A 19,449-nucleotide genomic window follows, 5' to 3' on the forward strand; every position below is an offset into this window, starting at 1 on the left:
CAGTCTGAAACCATTTCAGAAGCATTTCTAGAAGGCCCCAGAGAATGATACCTCCACCGCCATGCTTGATGGTAGGTTTGGTGTTCTTGGGGTTAAATGTCTCACCTTCTCTCCTTCAAACATATTTCTGCTCAGTTTTTGTTCCATCTGACCTCAGAACTTTCCTCCAGAAGGTCTTTTCTTTGTCCATGTGATCAGCAGCAGACTTGAGTGGAGCTTTAGAAAATATTTTTGCTTCTAGAGGAAAAACTTCCTTCTTCATGGATCCTCTCAGCTCATGTTGGTGCAAAACCCTGTGGACACTGACGGCTGTGTTCCAGCAGCTTCTTATTCATTCAGACCTGCTTTCTGGTGATTCTTGGTTGACTCTTGACCATCCTGACCAATCGTCTCTCAGCAGCAGGTGGTAGTTTGTGTTTTCTTCCTGATGGTGGCAGTAACACATCTGGACCATGAATTATATACTGACCAACAGATGATTCTGGACATGAAACTGCTTTGAAATGGCTCCAAGTGACTTTCTGACTTGTTCAAGTCATTCTCAGATGTTTGCTGAGCTTCTTGGAACTGTGACTTACTGATCTGATAATCAATAATCAGGTTACAAGAGGCGATAGACGACACAGTTTAACATGTTCCTAATATTTTGAGTCTTTGTGGATTATAGGGACAAAAAAGTAGAACATTAGTGTAACGCAGTCATCTGTGTGATGATGTAACCGTGATGTGTTGGAGGGGTCAGTGTGACGTCATCATCTGGTCATGTGACTCCTAAAGCAGATTAAGAGGATTAAGTTTCCTCCTCCGATGTGTTCACTGCTCAGCTGACGTTTGCTTTGACAGAAGAAGAGGAAGAAGTCTGTGGATGGCCGACAGATTGATTAATGGAGTATTTCACAGACTGATTAATTGATTGATTGATGTATTGATCAGTAGCTGATCGACAGATGAATCTGTATCTGCTGTTCCTGCTGCTCATCTGCAGTGTTTCTCTGCACAGAGTTGGCGGCCATTTGCCCGACTTCACTCCTGCAACTCCTCAGCAGGTAGGACAGGACAGGTGCATGCTGGGAAAAAACATGAAGCTGATCAATAATAATAACAATAATAATAGTCAGTTTATCTTTGATCTCTAATCAGTTACTGAAATATTGACGTATGTTCAAGTTTCAGCTGCTTTTAGGACATGTGTTACATGAAGAAAATCAGGAATAAAATAAAATCAATTTGTGATTTGGTCAGAAGAGTTTCATCGGCTACACCTGTGGTCACCTGATCAATGATTCTAAACGAGCCGATGAAAAGAGATGATATTGTTCCTCTACAGATTCGAATGAGACAGGAAGGTGTTGCTGCAGTATTTTACCTGAATATCTGCAGTATTTTACCTTATTGTCTGCAGTATTTTACCTGAATATCTGCAGTATTTTACCTTATTGTCTGCAGTATTTTACCTGAATATCTGCAGTATTTTACCTTATTGTCTGCAGTATTTTACCTGAATATCTGCAGTATTTTACCTTATTGTCTGCAGTATTTTACCTGAATATCTGCAGTATTTTACTTTATTTTCTGCAGTATTTTACCTGAATATCTGCAGTATTTTACTTTATTTTCTGCAGTATTGTATCTGATAATCTGCAGTAATTTACCTGATTGTCTGCAGTATTTTACCTGAATATCTGCAGTATTTCATTTTATATGATTATATATTATTTTTAATTTTATTTTAGCAGTGTCTGTTCTCCTTCAGGTCGCTGATTTCAACGTAGTTCGTCTTCCTGGACTCTGTCGGCGGCTGAAGAGACGAAGAGTCACTGTTCTGGTAAAAACCACAGCTGGTAGTTAGAGTTCATCACATATTTACGGTGGATAAAAACACCTCTCTGCTCCTCCCCTTCAGTGCAACCTGGATAAGTTCTGCTGGGGGCGGAGTCGGGGGCGGAGCCAGAAGTCCGGTCAGGTGTGTCGCTGCCCACGAGGCTCCAGATGTTCACATTTCTTTGTTCACAGTCTCTGAATGAAGAAACACAAACTTCCACAAACTCTGGTTTTATACTGAGGACTCCTTTTTCTTCATGAGAATCAAAACTACCTGTTTTTATTGGAAACGTTATTCAAATGTTTAAATAAATGTAAGAATAGATTTCTTTTTAAGAAAAAGACAGCTTCCTTTTGTAAACTCTTCTAAGGATTGAAGTTTAAAATTCTGAAACAATTAATAAAATTACTTAATTAATAAAAGATAAACAGTTGGCGCTGGGTTTGAGTAATGGATTAACCAGATAAAGCTCAGTATAACAGGAGAGATGTTGTGATTACTATTTAATACGAAAATCTCTAAAAATGTGTTTTCAACAATGACAGATTTTATTCAATTGATTCAGGATTTGGTTATGACGTGAATTTTATTCTGTAGTTAGCCTTTAATAAAACTTCCCGTTCCTTGGAACTTGACTTTATGATGATGCTGGAAGCACATTTAGTTTTGGAAACTGAACAGATAGAGTTAATTAATTCACTGAATTATCCTGAACAGTTTCATCTCTTCATCACTGCAGTACTTTTAATTTGAACAGCAGAATATTTTATCTCAAACTCAAAGGACCAAACTGAGTCCTGCTGTGATTTCCAACCACTCTAACTGATGAACATGGTTCTAAAATGAGCTGTGAACAGCAGAACTTTCTCAGTTCTGGACCTATGGACTGTGTGTATCTATGTCTGCATTATGGATCCACATGGAAAAGAACTGAACAGAGGAAGAGAAAAATCTGACTGAGACTTGACAAAGATGGAAAAGGATCAAAGATCAGCTAAAATCAGTGAACCACAGTGTCAGCAGTAATCAGGAGGTATAAAAGAAGCCATAGTACCACTAATCAGAGCTCCTAGAATGACTCCACAGACAGTGAACTACTTTCACGATCTAGCTGTGAAAAACAGACGGCAGCTGCTTCAGACTTGTTTTAAGAGTTATGAAAGTAAATTAAGAGTTTGTGTGAAGCTCAGACAGTGTGGAGGACACTTCAGAACATCAACGTCTATGGATGGAGGACAAGAACAAAACCGGGTTACTGCTCAGAACTAAACTTCCAGATGAAACTGTTTTAAAGAACATAAAAAGAAGCCTGATGAATGCTGGAGAATATTCTTTGGTCAGATGAAGATAAATTAATTGGACTCAGATGGAGTCCAGCATGTTTGGTGTGAACCTGAACAGGACTACCACAGGGAATCCTGACAGTGAAGCACGGAGGTGGAAGTGTGATGATACGAGGCTGTATGAATGTAAAAGGTGTTGATGACATTTCTAGATGCAGCATGAATGTCTGAAGATGAACCAAACTACTGGCTGACCAGGTGCTGGAAGAAGAGGAACATTTCAGCTGGAAAACAACATCACTCAAGAACTTCTACACCAGAAAAAAGTGGAACTGGAACCTGGAGTTTCCGTCACCAAACATCACACAGAGGTTGTTTCTCTTCCATTTATTCAACCAGAAACTTCACAGAGAAACAAAAGCAGAAACATATTTACAGTAAAATCAGCTGCTGCGTTTAAAGACGTTTGACAAAAAGGGGAAAAAACAAGTCCAAAATGCTCCGACCAATCAGAGACTCCCTTTGCTCTGAGCAGGGACCAATCAGAGCCCAGCGAGCAGACATGACGAGTCCAACTGATTTCACTTAAAGCTCCATTTTCAGAATGAAAGGTTCTGCTGGTTCAATAATCCACAGTTTCCTGTTCAAACTGATCAGATCAATAACATTATTGATGCAGAGTATAATGACCTAATAAACAGTCTGACTCGACATGACAGTGAAACTTCTGTTGAACACTCTGAAATGAATACTTGTACTTTACAGTATTTCTACTCTGTGATGTTAGTACTGTAAAGAGGTGAGTACTTCTTCCAGCTGTCTGAGGCTCAGGGGCATAATGTGACCAATCGGTGGGCGGAGTTATCACCTTTGGCCCCACCTCCTCAGGATGGTTCTGTTCACATGCACACACCTGGTTTTGACGTGCACGCGCCTGGTTTTCAGGTGGTGAGTGTAACCAAACATGAAGTCAGACTGTGGCAGAAACAGGCGCCGTGGCAGCTGATGACATCACTCAGACCGGGTCAGAACCACCATGATGTCACTGCTGCACACCACAGCACCCAGTTCTGACACATTCTGGCTTCACCTGTGAAGGAGGTGGAGACAGTCTGAGGTTCTGGTCCAGTTGGAGCCTCAGTGTTCGTCTGTCCCGGTTCTCTTTGTAAATCATGAGATCTGACAGCTGGATTATAACCTGACAGACTGTCGGTCCAGAGTGAAAACTGAAGGTCTGATCCAGGTTCTCATAATAGTTCCTATCCTGGTTCTGATCCTGGTTCTGGCTCATAATCTGCTGCTCAGTCTGTTGTGGGCTAAGAGGGAATGAGAAGTCGCTGGTGAAGATGAAGCAGAACTGGAACAGAACCTCCTCGTCATGTTCAGCAGCTTTAATCAACAGTCACTGGAGGTTCTTCCTACGTTCAGTCCTGAACCCGATCCTGGTTCTGAACCTGGTTCTGGAGTCCTAGATGGACTCAATCTGGCGCCGGACCTTTTCGGAGGCGAGGCGGTCGAGCCAGCGCTGACGGATGACAACCAGGACGGCGAAGAGAACTGTCAGACCCAACATGGCCGCCTCGAACTTCCAGAAGAGATGTTCCTCCATGAGAGCAGATCGACAGCTGAGGGAGAGACACGGTTTGATTATCTGATCGATTATCAGCTGCTTTCAGACACAGATCAATGATTCCTCTAGGACTCTGTATTTCTGGTTTCACTGTATGTAGTTTTAAATGAGCTGCTGATGGCCCCGCCCCCTTCAGGAAGAAGACTCTCTGTCTGTGATTGACAGATGAATGAGACTTTCTATCTTCTAACTTTCTGTCTAAGGCTCATTTTTACAGTAAATCTGTGTGAATTCTCAGCAGTGTTTGTTTTTAACTTCTGTGTTTGTTGTCAGACGACGTTATGAAATCAAGATTTTAAATAAAGTAAGATGATAGATAGATAGATAGATAGATAGATAGATAGATAGATAGAGTTCAGCCATACTAAAATGTAGATTTTAGTCAAGATTGATGAGGATTGATATTGATTAGTAGCATCAAGTCCAAAAACTGACATTGGGAGCAGATTTGCATCAAATAGTCTGTATTAACAGCAGCGGATCACTCACAACTAGACTTCTTCATTACTACGGAAAAAATATCTGGTTAAGCACAATACCAACAGAAGTGATGCTATGATGTTCTCCGTTTACTGATTGATCAACTGAGATCAATAACATTTTGTTTTCATGTTTATTTTCATTATTAGGGGCTCGGGCATGAAATGCCAGAGGCCCTATTGCTCTCCTGTGGGGTTTCTTATTTTTTTGTTTTATTATTCTTCTTCCGCCTAAAACTTTGGCTCGCTACTCCTCCCAGGGCTTTGACAAATCACACACAAATTATATATCAGCGTATGTGGTTTTATGGGGAATCGATGGCTATCTATTTTCTAAGACATTCATTCATATTTGCCAGAGTTATGAGCAAAAAACTGCATTAATTTTCCACATACACATGAATGGGATTACTGAATCACTCAGAGTGAAGACTCACCTGTTTTCACAACGCCACTGCTTCGCCATACTTTCACCTAGAAACGTCATTTAACCATCAAAACGTAGTGATTTTTCTTGTCTACGCAGGGATGTATTTTATGTCATGCTGACATTTACAGTTTTTGCTCAGTGAGTCCTCAAAAAGTGAAAATTCTCAAAATCTGCTCTCTTTAGAGTGTGTCATGTGACTCGACAGAGTGGAGCAGAGATGCAAAATCCGCCTAAAACTTTCACGATTGAATCGCTCTCACGACCAAACCATAAATGCTAGGGAAATGAAATTCGGCCAGATTGTAGACAATTTTCCTGGGATTCAAATGAATCCAAGTTTGAAGACCTTGCTCTTTCTGAAGTGAAATGACAGGCAGCAGTTTAGAGCAAAGTCGCACCGTTCTCTCCATAGGCGCCCATGCAAACTGAATCATCTGGCTCATGGAGGGAGAGTGTTTTTAAAATCGCCGGCGCTCGGTCATTTCTCACAATATCTGGAAAATAATTACATTTCTGGTTAGCCACAGGCTTCCTCTCGCTCACGGTTATTTCACTTTTCAGCTGAGATTAACGGTTATTTCGTAATTATCGGCAGAACTCGACATCGCGCCGTGCTGAGAACCAGGAAGTAAAACTAACACTTCAAATGGGGCAAGATACGCTTGCCAGTATCAGTCACTGATAGGTGAATGGATTGGGTGGTCGGGTTTGGTGCGGGCGGCTTGGGTTCGAATCCCGATTGTGATTTTTTCCTGCCGAGTTTCCATCTTTTCTCTAAGTCATGTTTTATGACGTGCTTCATCAGAATTTCACCTACACACTTCATTTTAGTCTTAAAAACACCCAAATCTCGTCTTTTCAGGCATGTATATATTGTGATGGTGGGATTTATGCTTTTCCATACATATTTTCACCTACACAATTCATTTTAGTGTTAAAAAAAAACAAGCTCTTCTTTTCAGCCATGGATATATTGTGATGGCGGGATTTATGGTTTCTCATAAAGAAGCCTCCAAAAAACCCCTGTCTTCAGCAACAAACAAACAAAAAAAACCCTCTCAGGGCATGTGCTGTAGTGCCACAGAGGTGTCACTAGGTTTAAAGGACAGGGGGGCTTAGCCCCCAGGTGATGCATAGGATGTGAACACACATTTCAGACGGCCCGACGGGTGGACGGCCCGACGGGTGGACGGCCCGAGCCCCTCCCACGATTTCCGTATGCGGGAATTGTCTAGTGTTAAAGTTTACTATTTATTGGGAACCGACCAATAAAAATAACAACCAATCAGAAAGATGACACCCTGATATCGGCTCAATTCCTCGATTTTAGACCCTGAAGTTCATCTTCTAGGAACATCTCAGCATCGGCCCATCTGATTGGCTGCTAATGATCCAGGAGAAACTGGACGTTTGTTCATCAAACTGAAGTTTGATTATGAGACTTGTGGCTGTTTGCAATAAAGTTAAACTAAACTAGTTCAACTGAACTAGTCAAACTATCAAACAGTTTACTCAACGTTTATTAAAACTTGTTTCTGGTTTCAGCTCTGCTCACATGTTGTGTTTGTGTGTCTGAACAGTCATTGTGTGTTCAGGTGTGGTCTCACCTCTTGTACTCCTCCCTGCTGGACTTGGTGCAGTTCACCTTCTCCACGTATCCCGTCTGTCTGCAGGCCGCCTGCGACTTCTGCAACAAACATTCAGAACAACCACATGTGATTCTGATGCTGCAGGTCCAGTTTGACCCGGCAGGGCTGATTTACTTTCACAATCCAGATCCTCTGTGGAGCTTAAGTTCTCCAGTGTGCAACTTTCTGCTCAGTGAAGTAGATTTAGAAGGAAGCTGATTGATTGATATCTGCAGCTGTCACCAGGTGAGTCAGAACATGTGTGTGTTAATAAACGGCGATGACGTTAAAAACCTGAAACATTCACAAGCTGGACCAGCTGAAATTATGTGTTTGGTTTCTGTTTGACAGCAGCTGTGCCTACAAATTAAACATAAGGATTTATTCCATCTCAGATCATCAGCGGCTTCTGCTCGACCATCTGTGCTTTGGCTGAAAAATCAGAAACTGGGTCGACGTGTAATTTTAGAAAAAAATTATCTCAGAAAGAAATTAAAACATCAACCTAAAATTACACAAACATCTTTACAACATTAATACAGCTATAATCTGGTGCAGCACATCTCTGACTCATGTGAGCTTAATGTTTCTGTACATTGTCCCTTAAATAAAGACTAAACTAAACAAATATTCAGATTTTATACTATAAAAGCAGAAACTGTTCTTCCAGATGCTGACAGGCTGATGTTTGTTTTCGAATAATTTTTTTCAGAAACTGTCTCGTGGTACGTTCAAAGACACAAACATCTCTGAATAAAGCATCTTTTGAAAACTTACAGAGTCAAAGTCGTTGCAGCGAACACACTCCTCCGTCACCACAAACTCCTCCAGCAGCCAGCAGGGTGTGATGACAGACTTCACTGCTGCACATAGAAAAACAGAGTTAAACAGCTGCAACTCACTGAATGTTTGATTTGAGGTGTTGAACGCAGCCTGTTGGTACCTGTAGTTTTCTCTTCACTCAGCAGAGCAGCTCCAAACACTCTGAAACACAACAGCACAAGATTTACTTTATACTTAAGTATTCGATGAAGTATTTCTGATTGTGTTTTGGAACTGCAGCTGTTCTTATGAATCTCAGAGACGATGTTAGAATATTAAACCTCTAACTGCAGTGAGAATGTTTATAGTCAGACACCATCATGGAAAACACTCTGATGAACTCTGGATGGAGCAGTTTTCAGGTTTCAGTGTGGCGATCTGGCAAGTACTGTGAAATAATTCACCTTTTTTCTGGTGTTCTATACAGTAGGTAGCATGGATATTTAAAGACAGCCTGGTTCTTCAGCTGCTAAAGCAAAACAGGAGTGAGGTCACCTGATCAGGTGTTCAGAGTCTGTAGGGAAGCTGCTGCCAAACAAACTTCTACAAAGTACTGAAGTAAACATCTGAGTACTTCTGTACTTTATTTAGAAGACATGGAAGTTCTATATATTTATTACTCCACCAAGTAGGCGGAGTTATGTGACCGTTGGCGTTGGTCTGTCTGTTAGCAACATTACATTACAAAAATGGACTAATGGTTTTGGATGAAATGACACGAGGTCCAAGTGAGTAGATTGTGGTAGTGATGCAGCTTATAGTCTGGATCCACGGATTTGTTAAAGATTTCTGTATCATTGCGAGATAGCAGCACAACATCACTGTAACTATGACAACAAGTGAACACTACGTCAGCTGCCTGCTGACGATCACATGATGGTGATCCCACTACAAATCCACTGCTGTGGACTTATCAGGACTTAAAATGATACAAGGAACAAGTGATTAAATTGTGGGGGTGTTTCTGAGTCCCATCAATTCCTCTCGCCCACTACATGCTCAGGTCACGTGATTCGGTATCCGTACATAACGTACACATGCATAACACACGCCTGTGCTCAGTGCATGGTCATTTTGTTTGTGGGTACATCTCTATGGCCACATTCTACAGTGCTGTGATTTCTGTCTCTGAGTGCGTTTCTTGTTAAATCCACAACACACAGAGCCCAACAGAACCACCTCAATGATGTTTAAAAAACCTCAGTTTCCACGAGAACCTAGAACGGTCCGTAACAGAACCTTATAACCTCCTGTGATAGAAACCTGAACTGTCCTGGTTCTTGGTTCTCTCACCTGAGGGAGACTAGGCCCCAGAACAGAGCGTGAAGGACGAGGACTCGCGGCCGGCAGCAGGCGACGGGGATCCGACAGTCGCTCTCCATCAGTCTGCTTCTGCAGCAGGACAACAGCGCAGCCACCCTGACAGCTGCTGGGTAGTGACTGGGTACCTCCTGGTTATCACCTGGTTACCTCCTGGTTACCTCCTGGTTCTGGTCCTGTGTGCACTCTGACTCCTGGTTGGTCTGTTTACATGATGGTCGAACTGAACTCAGAGTTTTAAGGCTTCAGGCCGCTGAATCCTGAAAGATACAACAAATCAATCAGTCATTAATAACAGAATTCTCCCTTTTAAATGATCTTTAAATCTGTGAAGATCAACGTAAATTACTTTTTCTGCTGTTTCTATCTGAATTCTCATGATTCTAATTGTCAAAGACTGAACCAGAAGAGAAGTTCTTGTGTATGTTGCTGGTTTGAACAAATTAGCAGCACAAAGTCTAAAAACTATCTCCAATATCTGTGTCAGTGTTTCAATCTTTCCAGAGATTTTAAAGTCATCTCATGAAATTTAACAAACCTTTAAATATATGTGGCAGAAACACTAAATGCTCTGCCTGTCAGTTATTGATCATCGGTTTCATCTATGAACACGTCACTGTTCAACAAAAACTTTTCAAAAATACGTTTGTTTCGTTTATTTTAAAGACAGAGTGAACCACAGCTTCTCCTGACCTCTGCTTCGCTTAACAGAAACTGACTTTAAACCAACTCAACACTTAATCGATACAGAAACTGATAATGAGTTGATCTGTGGTCTGACGACAGTTTCCACTCGGTGAATAATCACTAATCAGCTCTGAGTCAGTCTGTCTGACGGTGTTAGCACAGCAGCTAACCGGCTAACTGTTGTTTACATCAGTGATTATTAATGAACCTCAGATAAACACTTGGAGCTAATAATGCTAACAGCCTGCTAACACAGAGACGAGCTAACGTTAGCTCAGCTTTAGCTCGGAAAACTCACCGGAATCCACAGAAACAGTCACCATTTTGGAACCAATGTGGAAAGAAAAACACTAAAAACGGATTTGACCCGGAGCAGACCCAAAGTGTTCGTTAAATCCTCCGGTTAACGGAGATCCCCCGGTGAACTCCTCAGTGTCTTACTGGATCAGACCGCGTCACACCGACAGGTTAGCGCAGAGTAACATAGGTAGCACTTCCTGTACGGCTTTTCACAGTAAGAGCACGACTCGATGGTTTTAGAAATGTTTTTCATGTTTTTACTGATTTTACTACATCCATTTATTACTCTACTATCCGTTTATTATTAGTCTTATCATTGCAATGTTCTATTATCGTGCCATTTATGCTACATTGTATATCACAGACTGAATTGAATTGTCATATACAAAGTTAAAGTTAAGTTGAAGTTCACAGTTTCTTTTCCGCTCTCTCGTCACCCTTAAGGTGCGCATGCGCCCCTGTGTTTTTTCTTAAATACAATCTTTATTTAAAACCGTAAATAAACAGAAAACTGACAAAGGAGGATCGCAAAAAAATAGAAAAGCACTTAGAGAACGCAGTACTCCGCCAAGTCTGCTCAGTCGTATCCTTTCCGACAGCTGAAATCTTTAAAACATTTGTGGATCCAGACTATAAGCCAAAATTTAATCAATTGGTGGTTGTCTTATTTCTGACCGTCACTGACAATTTCATCCAAATCCATTAATCTGCTTTTGAATAATAGTACTGACAGACAGACCAACACCGATCGTCACACGACCGCGTTCCTTGACAGAATAACAACAGAAAAGTGTAAAGATAAAAAGTTATAGATACTTATACATGTATTTACAGCATATGATAGCAGGAATATATATTTTAAAAGTGCTTCATTGTTTATTTACTGACTTTGTTTGATTGACTGCTGTTTCCTTCTCATACAGGAAGAATTTTACTTAAAACTAAAGTGAAAAAGATTTAGTGTCAGACTGAAAACATAGATGAAGAAGTGACACTAAGTCTCTGACAAATTTTCAACTCTCATGTGTACATACATGTGACTAACTGAAATAAAAACGCTTCACAGAACCAGTGTACGAGATTGAAACATAGTTACAGCTAATAAAGGTGCTTCACATGGGATTTAAACAACATTTTATTAAGTCCAATCAGTTTTAGAAGAAATGTAAAAACATACAAACAATAAAAAGTCAGATAGATTCAGATTTCAGAGTAAAACCTTTGTCATTTGTTCAGGTAAAACTCCTAAATCTCAGTTCATCGTCAGAACATACTGGAACCTTGCGTTCTGATTGGTCGACTGCGGGCAGGTCAAGTCCCATGTTCCTGAGGCAAACTCTCCAGGCTGCTGATGAGCTGGGCTGTCACAGTGATGTCACCTGTCCGTGTCAGCTGTTAGTTGATTGGCTCGTAGGCCGTAGTTGAGGTCGTCCTCTTACGGACGCAGACGTAGACTCCGCCCAGCAGCAGGAGGAAGATGGGAGTTCCCAGACCGACCGCCATGATGGATATAACCAGCGGAGAGAAGAAGTCGACAGGCGGAGAGCCAACACCGACCAGCAGCGTCCTGAGAGAGGGAGGAAGGAGAGGTGAGTGTTTGCTAATCGATCCAATTGAGCGATTGATGAGAATATCTGGACCCGAACAGACCAGCTGAGGAACTTGGTGTTGTTATAGAACGGTTCTCCAGCGAGGCCGAAGCTCATGTTCAGTCCAACCACCTTCGGTTCTGAGTAGAATGCATGGATCAGAGCGGACGAATTCGCTGTCACCTCGCCACTCTGAGGCTGCGGCTCCGAGTGGCGGCACGGCGTGGCGTCCTCCAGAACTGGATTGCGTTGGCGGTACGCCACCGGCTTCCACTGAGCGAAGCCCAGAACATCAGAGCTGCTGTTCTGTGAGGAAACCCACTGAGACACCTGAGAGACACAACACATCTGGTTCAGGTAGAGATCGACAACCAACCAGGGATGGCAACACAGACACGCAACACAACAAAGTGTCCGCTAGAGCAGCAGTGATTAATCAGGCATGTCATTGGGAAATTACCAAATAAGTGAATCCTTGGAAGCGAGGGAGCGGAGCAACTGAGCCGGGGGGAGGGTTTGCAAGAAACCTTTGAAATTTAAAGGCTGAAATGGTGCATTCTGGTGAACTCTGACACCTAGAATTCTTTAAACATGAAGGCTTAAAAAATGTCTGTATGGGACCTTCTAGGCACCCCCCAAAAACAGCACAAAGTCACGTTAATATGATGAAACCAAATATTTATACTGGATTCAAATTTGAATGAGCCACATGAAGTCATCACTATGTGTGCTTTCCGATCGACCATGGGAGTGAGCCTCTTCTGTTGAGGAACTTGTGGGGCAATGCCACTGGGTTGTTGCAAGCATAGACACAATAAAGAGTAGACGCCGCATCAACCGCTACTGTCTATTGGGGCTGACGAGCGGTGGGGTCGCCATCTTGGTCCGGTCAGCCGCTCCACTCAGCGCTGTTTGGACCAAATTATTTTAATAATTTGAAGAGACAATATATGATTACACCATATATACATATATAAACAAAATACTGACTAATGAACACATTTCTATATAAAACAATATATATATATCTATGTTATCATTTTCTGATATATCTTTTTTAATATATATGTATGAATTAGCCCTGTGACAGACTGGTGATCTGTCCAGGGTGTCTCCTGCCTTCACCCAAGTCAGCTGGGATAGGCTCCAGCACCCCCCGCGACCCTAATGAGGATAAAGCGGTGTATAGAGAATGGATGGATGGATGGATGGATGAATTATACTGATAGTCTATATATGATTTATATAATAATTTTCTCTGATATATTGATTATATTAATACTCCACATATGATTTATATATATTATGTTTTCTGATATATAACTTCTATCTATTGTTTTATATAGAAATATGTGTTCATTAGTCAGTATTTTGTTTATATATGTACCAGGCTTTGTAAAAGTTCTGTTACACTCGGTTTCATGATCTTTAGAGACGTTTACATGTCAGAGTGAAAAATTCCATTAAATAAACTGAAAGTTCTACCTTATAGGCAGGTGTCCTTAATACAATTTTTTTTCTCTGGTGAAGTTGTATCAAGATGGAAGTCAAAAGAGTTGAGATATCTGCTCTCCTTTGTGCTGAACATCAGCCGGATGACCGTCCACAGAGTTGCGGAGAGGCTCAAGAATGGTGAAGATCTTTCAGGTCTTCACCATTCCTGAAAGATCACTGAAAGATCTTCACCATTCTTGAGCCTCTCCGTGACTCTGTGGACGGTCATCCGGCTGATGTTCAGCTGCTTGGCTCTGTCAGACTTGTTGTGGCCAGCCCGGTATATATAGCGTAATCATATATTGTCTCTTCAAATTATTAAAATAATTGACTTTACTGCCATTATCTGCTTCTCTAACATATATTAGTGTGTGTGTGTGTGTGTGTGTGTTTACAGTGTTTGCAAAATACCTGTCTACAGTTGAGCTTAATATCAGAATATTCTATTACCTATTATTATTATTATTATCTATTATTCCCGCTATGAATATTAAAATACGCCGAACCATTTGTCCTGTATCATAGCTACATGTATGACATTTGCAGCAAAAAATAAAAATAAAAACACGTGGAAATCAGTTTAATATTCAGAGTTAAGATGGATTAAATGCGCTGTCAAACAGCGCTGAGTGGAGCGGGTGACCGGACCCAGATGGCGGCCGTATTTCTCGCTGCGCAGCAGCCCGAGCGGCGTCTACTCTTTATTATGTCTATGGTTGCAAGTACACACTACTGATCCCGTATGTTTGGTCCTGTTGTCGCGTCTCTTCCCTCCGCCGGGTGAAAAAATTGCTGGGCATTTGGTGGTTACAGCGCTTTTCGTACAATTTCCTGGCATGATTTTTCATTTTCATGTGGTCTATCAGCGCTTGGCATCCTCTGTTGCTGTATTTTGTCTCATCGTCGCACACCATGCACCTCGCTTTCCCAGCTACATCTAACTTTCGATAATGCTCTCCAATCGTTTCCAACTCGTGCTTTTGCCAGCACATTGTTGACAACTACGTGCGATCCAACCCTATACCCCTTACACCCCATATTTTTTGTCTCATCGAATTTGGGCGATTCACGTTGGGTCTCAAAATTGATACCTCGATACGCGAATTTTCGTGGATCCGCGACCAAATAACATGCCTGATTAATTGATTAGTCAACCGTTAACCTCTAACTATTCTGATAATCGATGAATCAGTTTCTTCTGGTTTCTCCTTCGTGAATTGAAGATCTCTGGACAGAACAAGGTACCAACTCTGCAGCTGTTATTGTTGCGCTAGTCAGCTGCCTGTGTGCTGAGGCGGAACTTTCGTCCGCTGCCACTCACGCCAGTCGGATCCATTTAAAGGTCGGATTCATTCATTCTCGAAAATGAACTGTTTGACAAGCGAGTAACCGGGAGGGTGAGCATACGGTAAACTCACTCTACCTAACTATAAGCAACTGCGTGATATGTTCAACCTGTGAAGAGGCAGCTGGTGAGTGACTGTTCTATTTTTAGATCTTGGATTGCGCTGTGCCGCTGCTTTCGGACTTTGAGCGCTAGCATTTAGCATTCAATTGCATTCTGTTTATGCTCTGTGCGGGCTGTGTGCAGTAGTTGTGTATTGATTCTGTGTCTACATGGTGTGGGGATAAAATGTGCAATGATTTGGGCTGTGCTCTGGTTGGCTACAAAACTCTCTTAGTTAATATTACTGTTGATTGGTAATTGGAAATTTACTCCAGTTTAATATTTGCTGCTATATTTATTGAGCAATGTGCAATATATTTATTGGGCATCTGTGCAATTGATGATTTGTTCTGTTCAGTGGCTATGTATTATGAATTGGTTTGGTGAAGGCTTTTTCATATGCATTTTAGAGTAATTAGGTAAATGAATTAGTACTATTTAAATGAGCAATTGAGTTGATTAGTTGCAATTAATTTGGAATTGAGATCTGCTAAAATCAATTAACTATTTATTTATTTATTCACTTACCTGCTGGTTATTTTATTCACTGTAAATTGTATATTCATACTGGGGTTCAATGTGTGTTTTTTCTAAAGGTTTTTACCTGACTGACTTGTGGCATTCAAACTAAACCAAAATAAACTGAAAAGTTGGAAAAGTTAAAGGATGTTGTCCGAGTAAAATCTGATGCTGACCACAGTGATTGAGCATACACCTTCAAGCGTGGCGCGCAGGAAAAGTTTAAGGGATACGCTTGACAGTTATTCTTACCAGTTTAACCTGGATTACAGAGTTCTGGATCCGTGTGACTGGTCTGAATGATGTTGATGATAGAATCTTTGAATAAATCTCAGTGAAACTTCATTTTAAAGTTGATGAACTCTGACGACAAACTGATGAACTGATTTGCATTTGAACTGTGTTCATTGTGACTGTTTCAATAAAGTTTTGTGTTATTGATCACCTTGAATATGGACGGCGTGAACTCGTCATCAATCGATTGGTGGACTTCCACCCTGCTTAGAGGATAAGCCCCGCCCACAGCCTTCAGCTCCAGCAGGAACCTGGAGCGTGCTGCTCGTGGCGACACTCCATTCAGCCACAACTCCAGCTGGGAGGAGTTAGCAGAGTGCAGGAGGCGGGGCCAGGTCACACCACGCCCCTCTGAATCAAACACTGACAGCTGAACAATAAAAGAAGTCACGAATGAGTCATGAAAGTATCAATGCATCTATTCATCAGTGTACTGAAATCAGTTCTGCATGATGTCATATGATGCCACCGTAGTAACAGACCTGCAGGCAGAGCGAGCCGTTGGTGAAAGTGGTGGAGGCGCTGCAGAGCAAAGCGGTCAGATTGAACAGCTGGATGCGGGACCAGTTGAAGTTCTGCAGCTCGTACGGAGGGAAGAAATCAGAGGGTTTGGCCGTATCGTTCACATCATCGTACTCCAACAGCTGAGACACAAACACAGTCAAACACCTGGAACACCTGAGACACCTGAAACGACTCACAGGAAGTGACTGACAGACTGACCCGGCTGAACACGACGCCACCGCTGTACAGGATGCTGCTCTCTGGCTCCACCTTCAGGCTGCTATGAGCCGGAAACTGAGTCCAGTTCACCTGAAGACAAACAGAAAGTCAGAATATCAGGAACAGGTGAGACAGAATCATCACCAGAGAGTAAGTCACATTTTGGGTCATTCAAATTCTTGTTTTCATGATTAATGGCAACTAAGACAAATTCTTCGCATTTCTGTTTCATGACAGGCAGTCTTTTTGAAGCGATTTTCAAACTGAGTCCTGCTGACAGAATACATTTCGGAGTTCTCTCTCCTTCATGTTGTTCTGTTTCCATCGAGCTGCAGGATTTTATGTTGCAGTGAAATATGAACCACAGTCAGTTTAAAATAGACAGAACCTGCCTGGAATTCAGAGAGTGAATGAACACAAGTGCAGCTGTGCAACATGTTCACATAAATATTAATGAAGGACTCGGTCATGAAGAACAAGTGGACGTACGTTCATGTTCATAACAACTTCAGATCATCTGAAACTGATGATCAATAATCAGTAACATCAGACCTGCACAGTGGAATTCGGGCTGTCGGTGTGGACTAGCAGCAGTGTCGGCGCCCCCTGGCTGCTCAGCAGGTAGTGCAGCGTGTCATTGTCTCCCACAGCTCTCACATGTAGCAGGTCTCCATCAGAAGGGGGGGTAGAATGAGAACCAGGATTCATCTCAAAGGTGACCTGATTACCAATCAATACATCAATCAATCAGGGGTTTCACACCAGGAGGACAATCCGAAAAAGATCATCACCGATTGCAAAATCTGAGTTTGATTGACTGATCGTTTTATGGAGAATATATTGATCGTTAAAGAGTGCAGTTCTTCTTCAGGTCATGCTTCCAGCAGCTGGATTCATATAAGGTAAAGAATGAAGCGGAACCGAAACTGACCGAACATGTTTAAATAATTAAAATTCGATCTAAACATTTACGTCATTTCTACATTTTCAGACTCGGAAGTTAAATTATGTGTCCTTCGACGGAACACGAAAACAGAAAAACAAACCAAGTCTTCTGAATTCTGCTCAAATAACGAGTTTAACGAGAAAAACAAACTTTCATGACACGTTTTCACCGCTGTTTGCTCTTTACGCCTGTCTGCCGTCTTACCTGTCTGTTGAACGTTTCGGCTCCAATAAACAGCCTAAAAACACAGAAGATTAGTATCAGAGGAGCTGCGCCGCCCCGACTACCCACTGCGGACGCCATCTTTGTTGTGAGTGTCAGCGCTGCGGTCACGTGACTTCCTGAGTCTGTCAGCTGACCGCGCAGAAGAACAGTGAGTTTTCGGCTTCTGATTGGCTGGACCGTGAACTTCACTTCCTCATTCATCGCCAATCACGCTGCGCTTTCGTCATGAAGTTCAATGATTTTTCAAAAAAAACAAAAACATAATTGACTACTGGAAACTGAATTAAAATAGAAAAAAAAATTATAAATTGTTTATTTTTTTTAAAAAAAGGCTCAAGACTCATCTTTTTAACCAGGCCTTCAACTTGTTCTGATAATTCTTAACCCTTCTTCTTATGCTTTATTATTATTATTATTATTATTATTATTATTATTATTATTTATTATTATTACTCGATCTTTGAACTTTTAGGGTTTTATGGTTTTACATATTTTAACCTTTATTTTTACATTATTTATTTTATTCTATTTATTTATTTCAGTTCTAGTGTTCCTCGGTGCCTCGCCATGTCTTGATGATGTCATGTGTCATGTTGTGTGGGTGTGTGAGTCTGTGCATGTGTGTGTGTGTGTGCTTGCGTGGGTGTGTGCATGTGAATGGCTGTCTATATGTAGGGAGGGTGGAGAGTTGGGCTTTTTTTATTTCTATTTTTAATTGTATTTATTTATTGCCTTCTTTGATTTTAATTCTTGTAAAGCACTTTGTGTCGTTCTGCATGAAAAGTGCTATACAAATAAATAAAGTTTGAAGTTTGAAATATAAATACCATACATTATACACATTAACTTTTTAAAATCAGAAATGCTATAATCTTATATATAAAAACGTTGCATGAATTGCGCAACATGAAGTCAAGTAAAATCCCCAATATTTCTATATTTATTATAATCATATTAATTATCTCATTAAAACTGTTGATCATTCAATTTACCATTTCAACAAATTTTCTCACTAAGAGGCAGTTAAAAGGTATTCAATATAGGCTTTATATACCTACACAAATATACTATGAACTGTGCTTATCTTTGACTTTTTAAACTCTATTATTGTTTGAATTATACGACCACCATATAAATGCTAACGGCAAAAACGTCGTCCCAGATCCATAAGAAATGCATTACTATACATTCAGATGTGTACATGTGCCCAACTAAAGTCTACAGTCAACTAAACTTAAAAACAAAAGCTTTTTGGTCACGAGATCATAAATCTGCAATATGAGAAATCTTATCTTTGAGGAAGAACACCTATAGCTATTCATATTTAATATTTCATATAGAACAAAGTGTATAAATTATACAAATGTACTTAAGTTAAATATTTATGTTAAGAGTCTACAGTTTCAAAAATGGAAAACCTAACGAACCAAAAATATTCATTCCTATTAAACCACGTTATTTCTCTTTGATGGTGCAGATTTTTTCTAGTTCTCAATAATAAATGTTTCCTTTTAGTTTTACAGCGGAAACTACAGAATTTTTCTGTACTATAATTAGTATTTTCATGTATTGATTGATCGATCAGCACCTTCCCTTTGATTTAAGTCTTCAAAGAACAAACACTGACATTGGAGACTGGTGAGATCCATTTTCTATTTCTTTGTGTTCTTTATGTTGCCTTTAATTCAAGCAACCTGCTGGGAGTTTCTTTGTTTTTTGGAATTATTTGTTTAAAAAAAAACAAATCAGCCTGAAACTTTCTGGACTTCAGCAGAATCTTTATCTTCACAAATGACAGAAACTCTCCAAAC

The 19,449-nt window shown here is 40.8% G+C and overlaps 2 protein-coding genes across 3 annotated transcripts; both read right to left on the minus strand.

The window, feature by feature from the left end:
• Positions 1-3,477: 3,477 nt before the first annotated feature.
• Positions 3,478-10,586, minus strand: jtb (jumping translocation breakpoint). Of its 2 annotated transcripts, none has more exons than XM_022205717.2 (6): positions 10,400-10,586; positions 9,388-9,674; positions 8,216-8,256; positions 8,050-8,132; positions 7,252-7,331; positions 3,478-4,730 (listed from the first exon to the last, which is right to left on the minus strand). In XM_022205717.2, the coding sequence occupies exons 2-6, from the start codon at positions 9,474-9,476 to the stop codon at positions 4,574-4,576; spliced, it is 450 nt and encodes a 149-aa protein (XP_022061409.1). In that variant the 5' UTR covers positions 9,477-9,674; positions 10,400-10,586; the 3' UTR covers positions 3,478-4,573. The 2 variants fall into 2 exon arrangements, with proteins under 2 accessions (XP_022061409.1, XP_022061408.1); XM_022205716.2 differs by having other exon boundaries at positions 8,050-8,135.
• A 932-nt stretch (positions 10,587-11,518) lies between these two features.
• glmp (glycosylated lysosomal membrane protein) lies at positions 11,519-17,759 on the minus strand. The gene is made up of 7 exons (XM_022205715.2): positions 17,618-17,759; positions 17,020-17,187; positions 16,468-16,557; positions 16,227-16,388; positions 15,896-16,114; positions 12,052-12,320; positions 11,519-11,968 (listed from the first exon to the last, which is right to left on the minus strand). The coding sequence occupies exons 1-7, from the start codon at positions 17,714-17,716 to the stop codon at positions 11,797-11,799; spliced, it is 1,179 nt and encodes a 392-aa protein (XP_022061407.1). The 5' UTR covers positions 17,717-17,759; the 3' UTR covers positions 11,519-11,796.
• Between the last annotated feature and the right edge of the window lie 1,690 nt (positions 17,760-19,449).

This window comes from Acanthochromis polyacanthus, chromosome 11, assembly GCF_021347895.1.
Source record: "Acanthochromis polyacanthus isolate Apoly-LR-REF ecotype Palm Island chromosome 11, KAUST_Apoly_ChrSc, whole genome shotgun sequence".
NCBI lineage: Eukaryota > Metazoa > Chordata > Actinopteri > Pomacentridae > Acanthochromis > Acanthochromis polyacanthus.

What these genes read in the sequence shown, in the direction of transcription:
- jtb (XM_022205716.2), bottom strand. Translation starts at nt 9,476, where the DNA reads ATGGAGAGCGACTGTCGGATCCCCGTCGCCTGCTGCCGGCCGCGAGTC. An exon ending in TGGGGCCTAGTCTCCCTCAG is followed by an intron (nt 8,257 to 9,387) that starts GTGAGAGAACCA and finishes GTTGTGTTTCAG; the next exon opens with AGTGTTTGGAGCTGCTCTGC. An exon ending in GCTGCAACGACTTTGACTCT is followed by an intron (nt 7,332 to 8,049) that starts GTAAGTTTTCAA and finishes TGTTTGTTGCAG; the next exon opens with AAGTCGCAGGCGGCCTGCAG.
- glmp (XM_022205715.2), bottom strand. Translation starts at nt 17,716, where the DNA reads ATGGCGTCCGCAGTGGGTAGTCGGGGCGGCGCAGCTCCTCTGATACTA. An exon ending in ACGGCTCGCTCTGCCTGCAG is followed by an intron (nt 16,115 to 16,226) that starts GTCTGTTACTAC and finishes TTTATTGTTCAG; the next exon opens with CTGTCAGTGTTTGATTCAGA. An exon ending in AACACCAAGTTCCTCAGCTG is followed by an intron (nt 11,969 to 12,051) that starts GTCTGTTCGGGT and finishes TCCCTCTCTCAG; the next exon opens with GACGCTGCTGGTCGGTGTTG.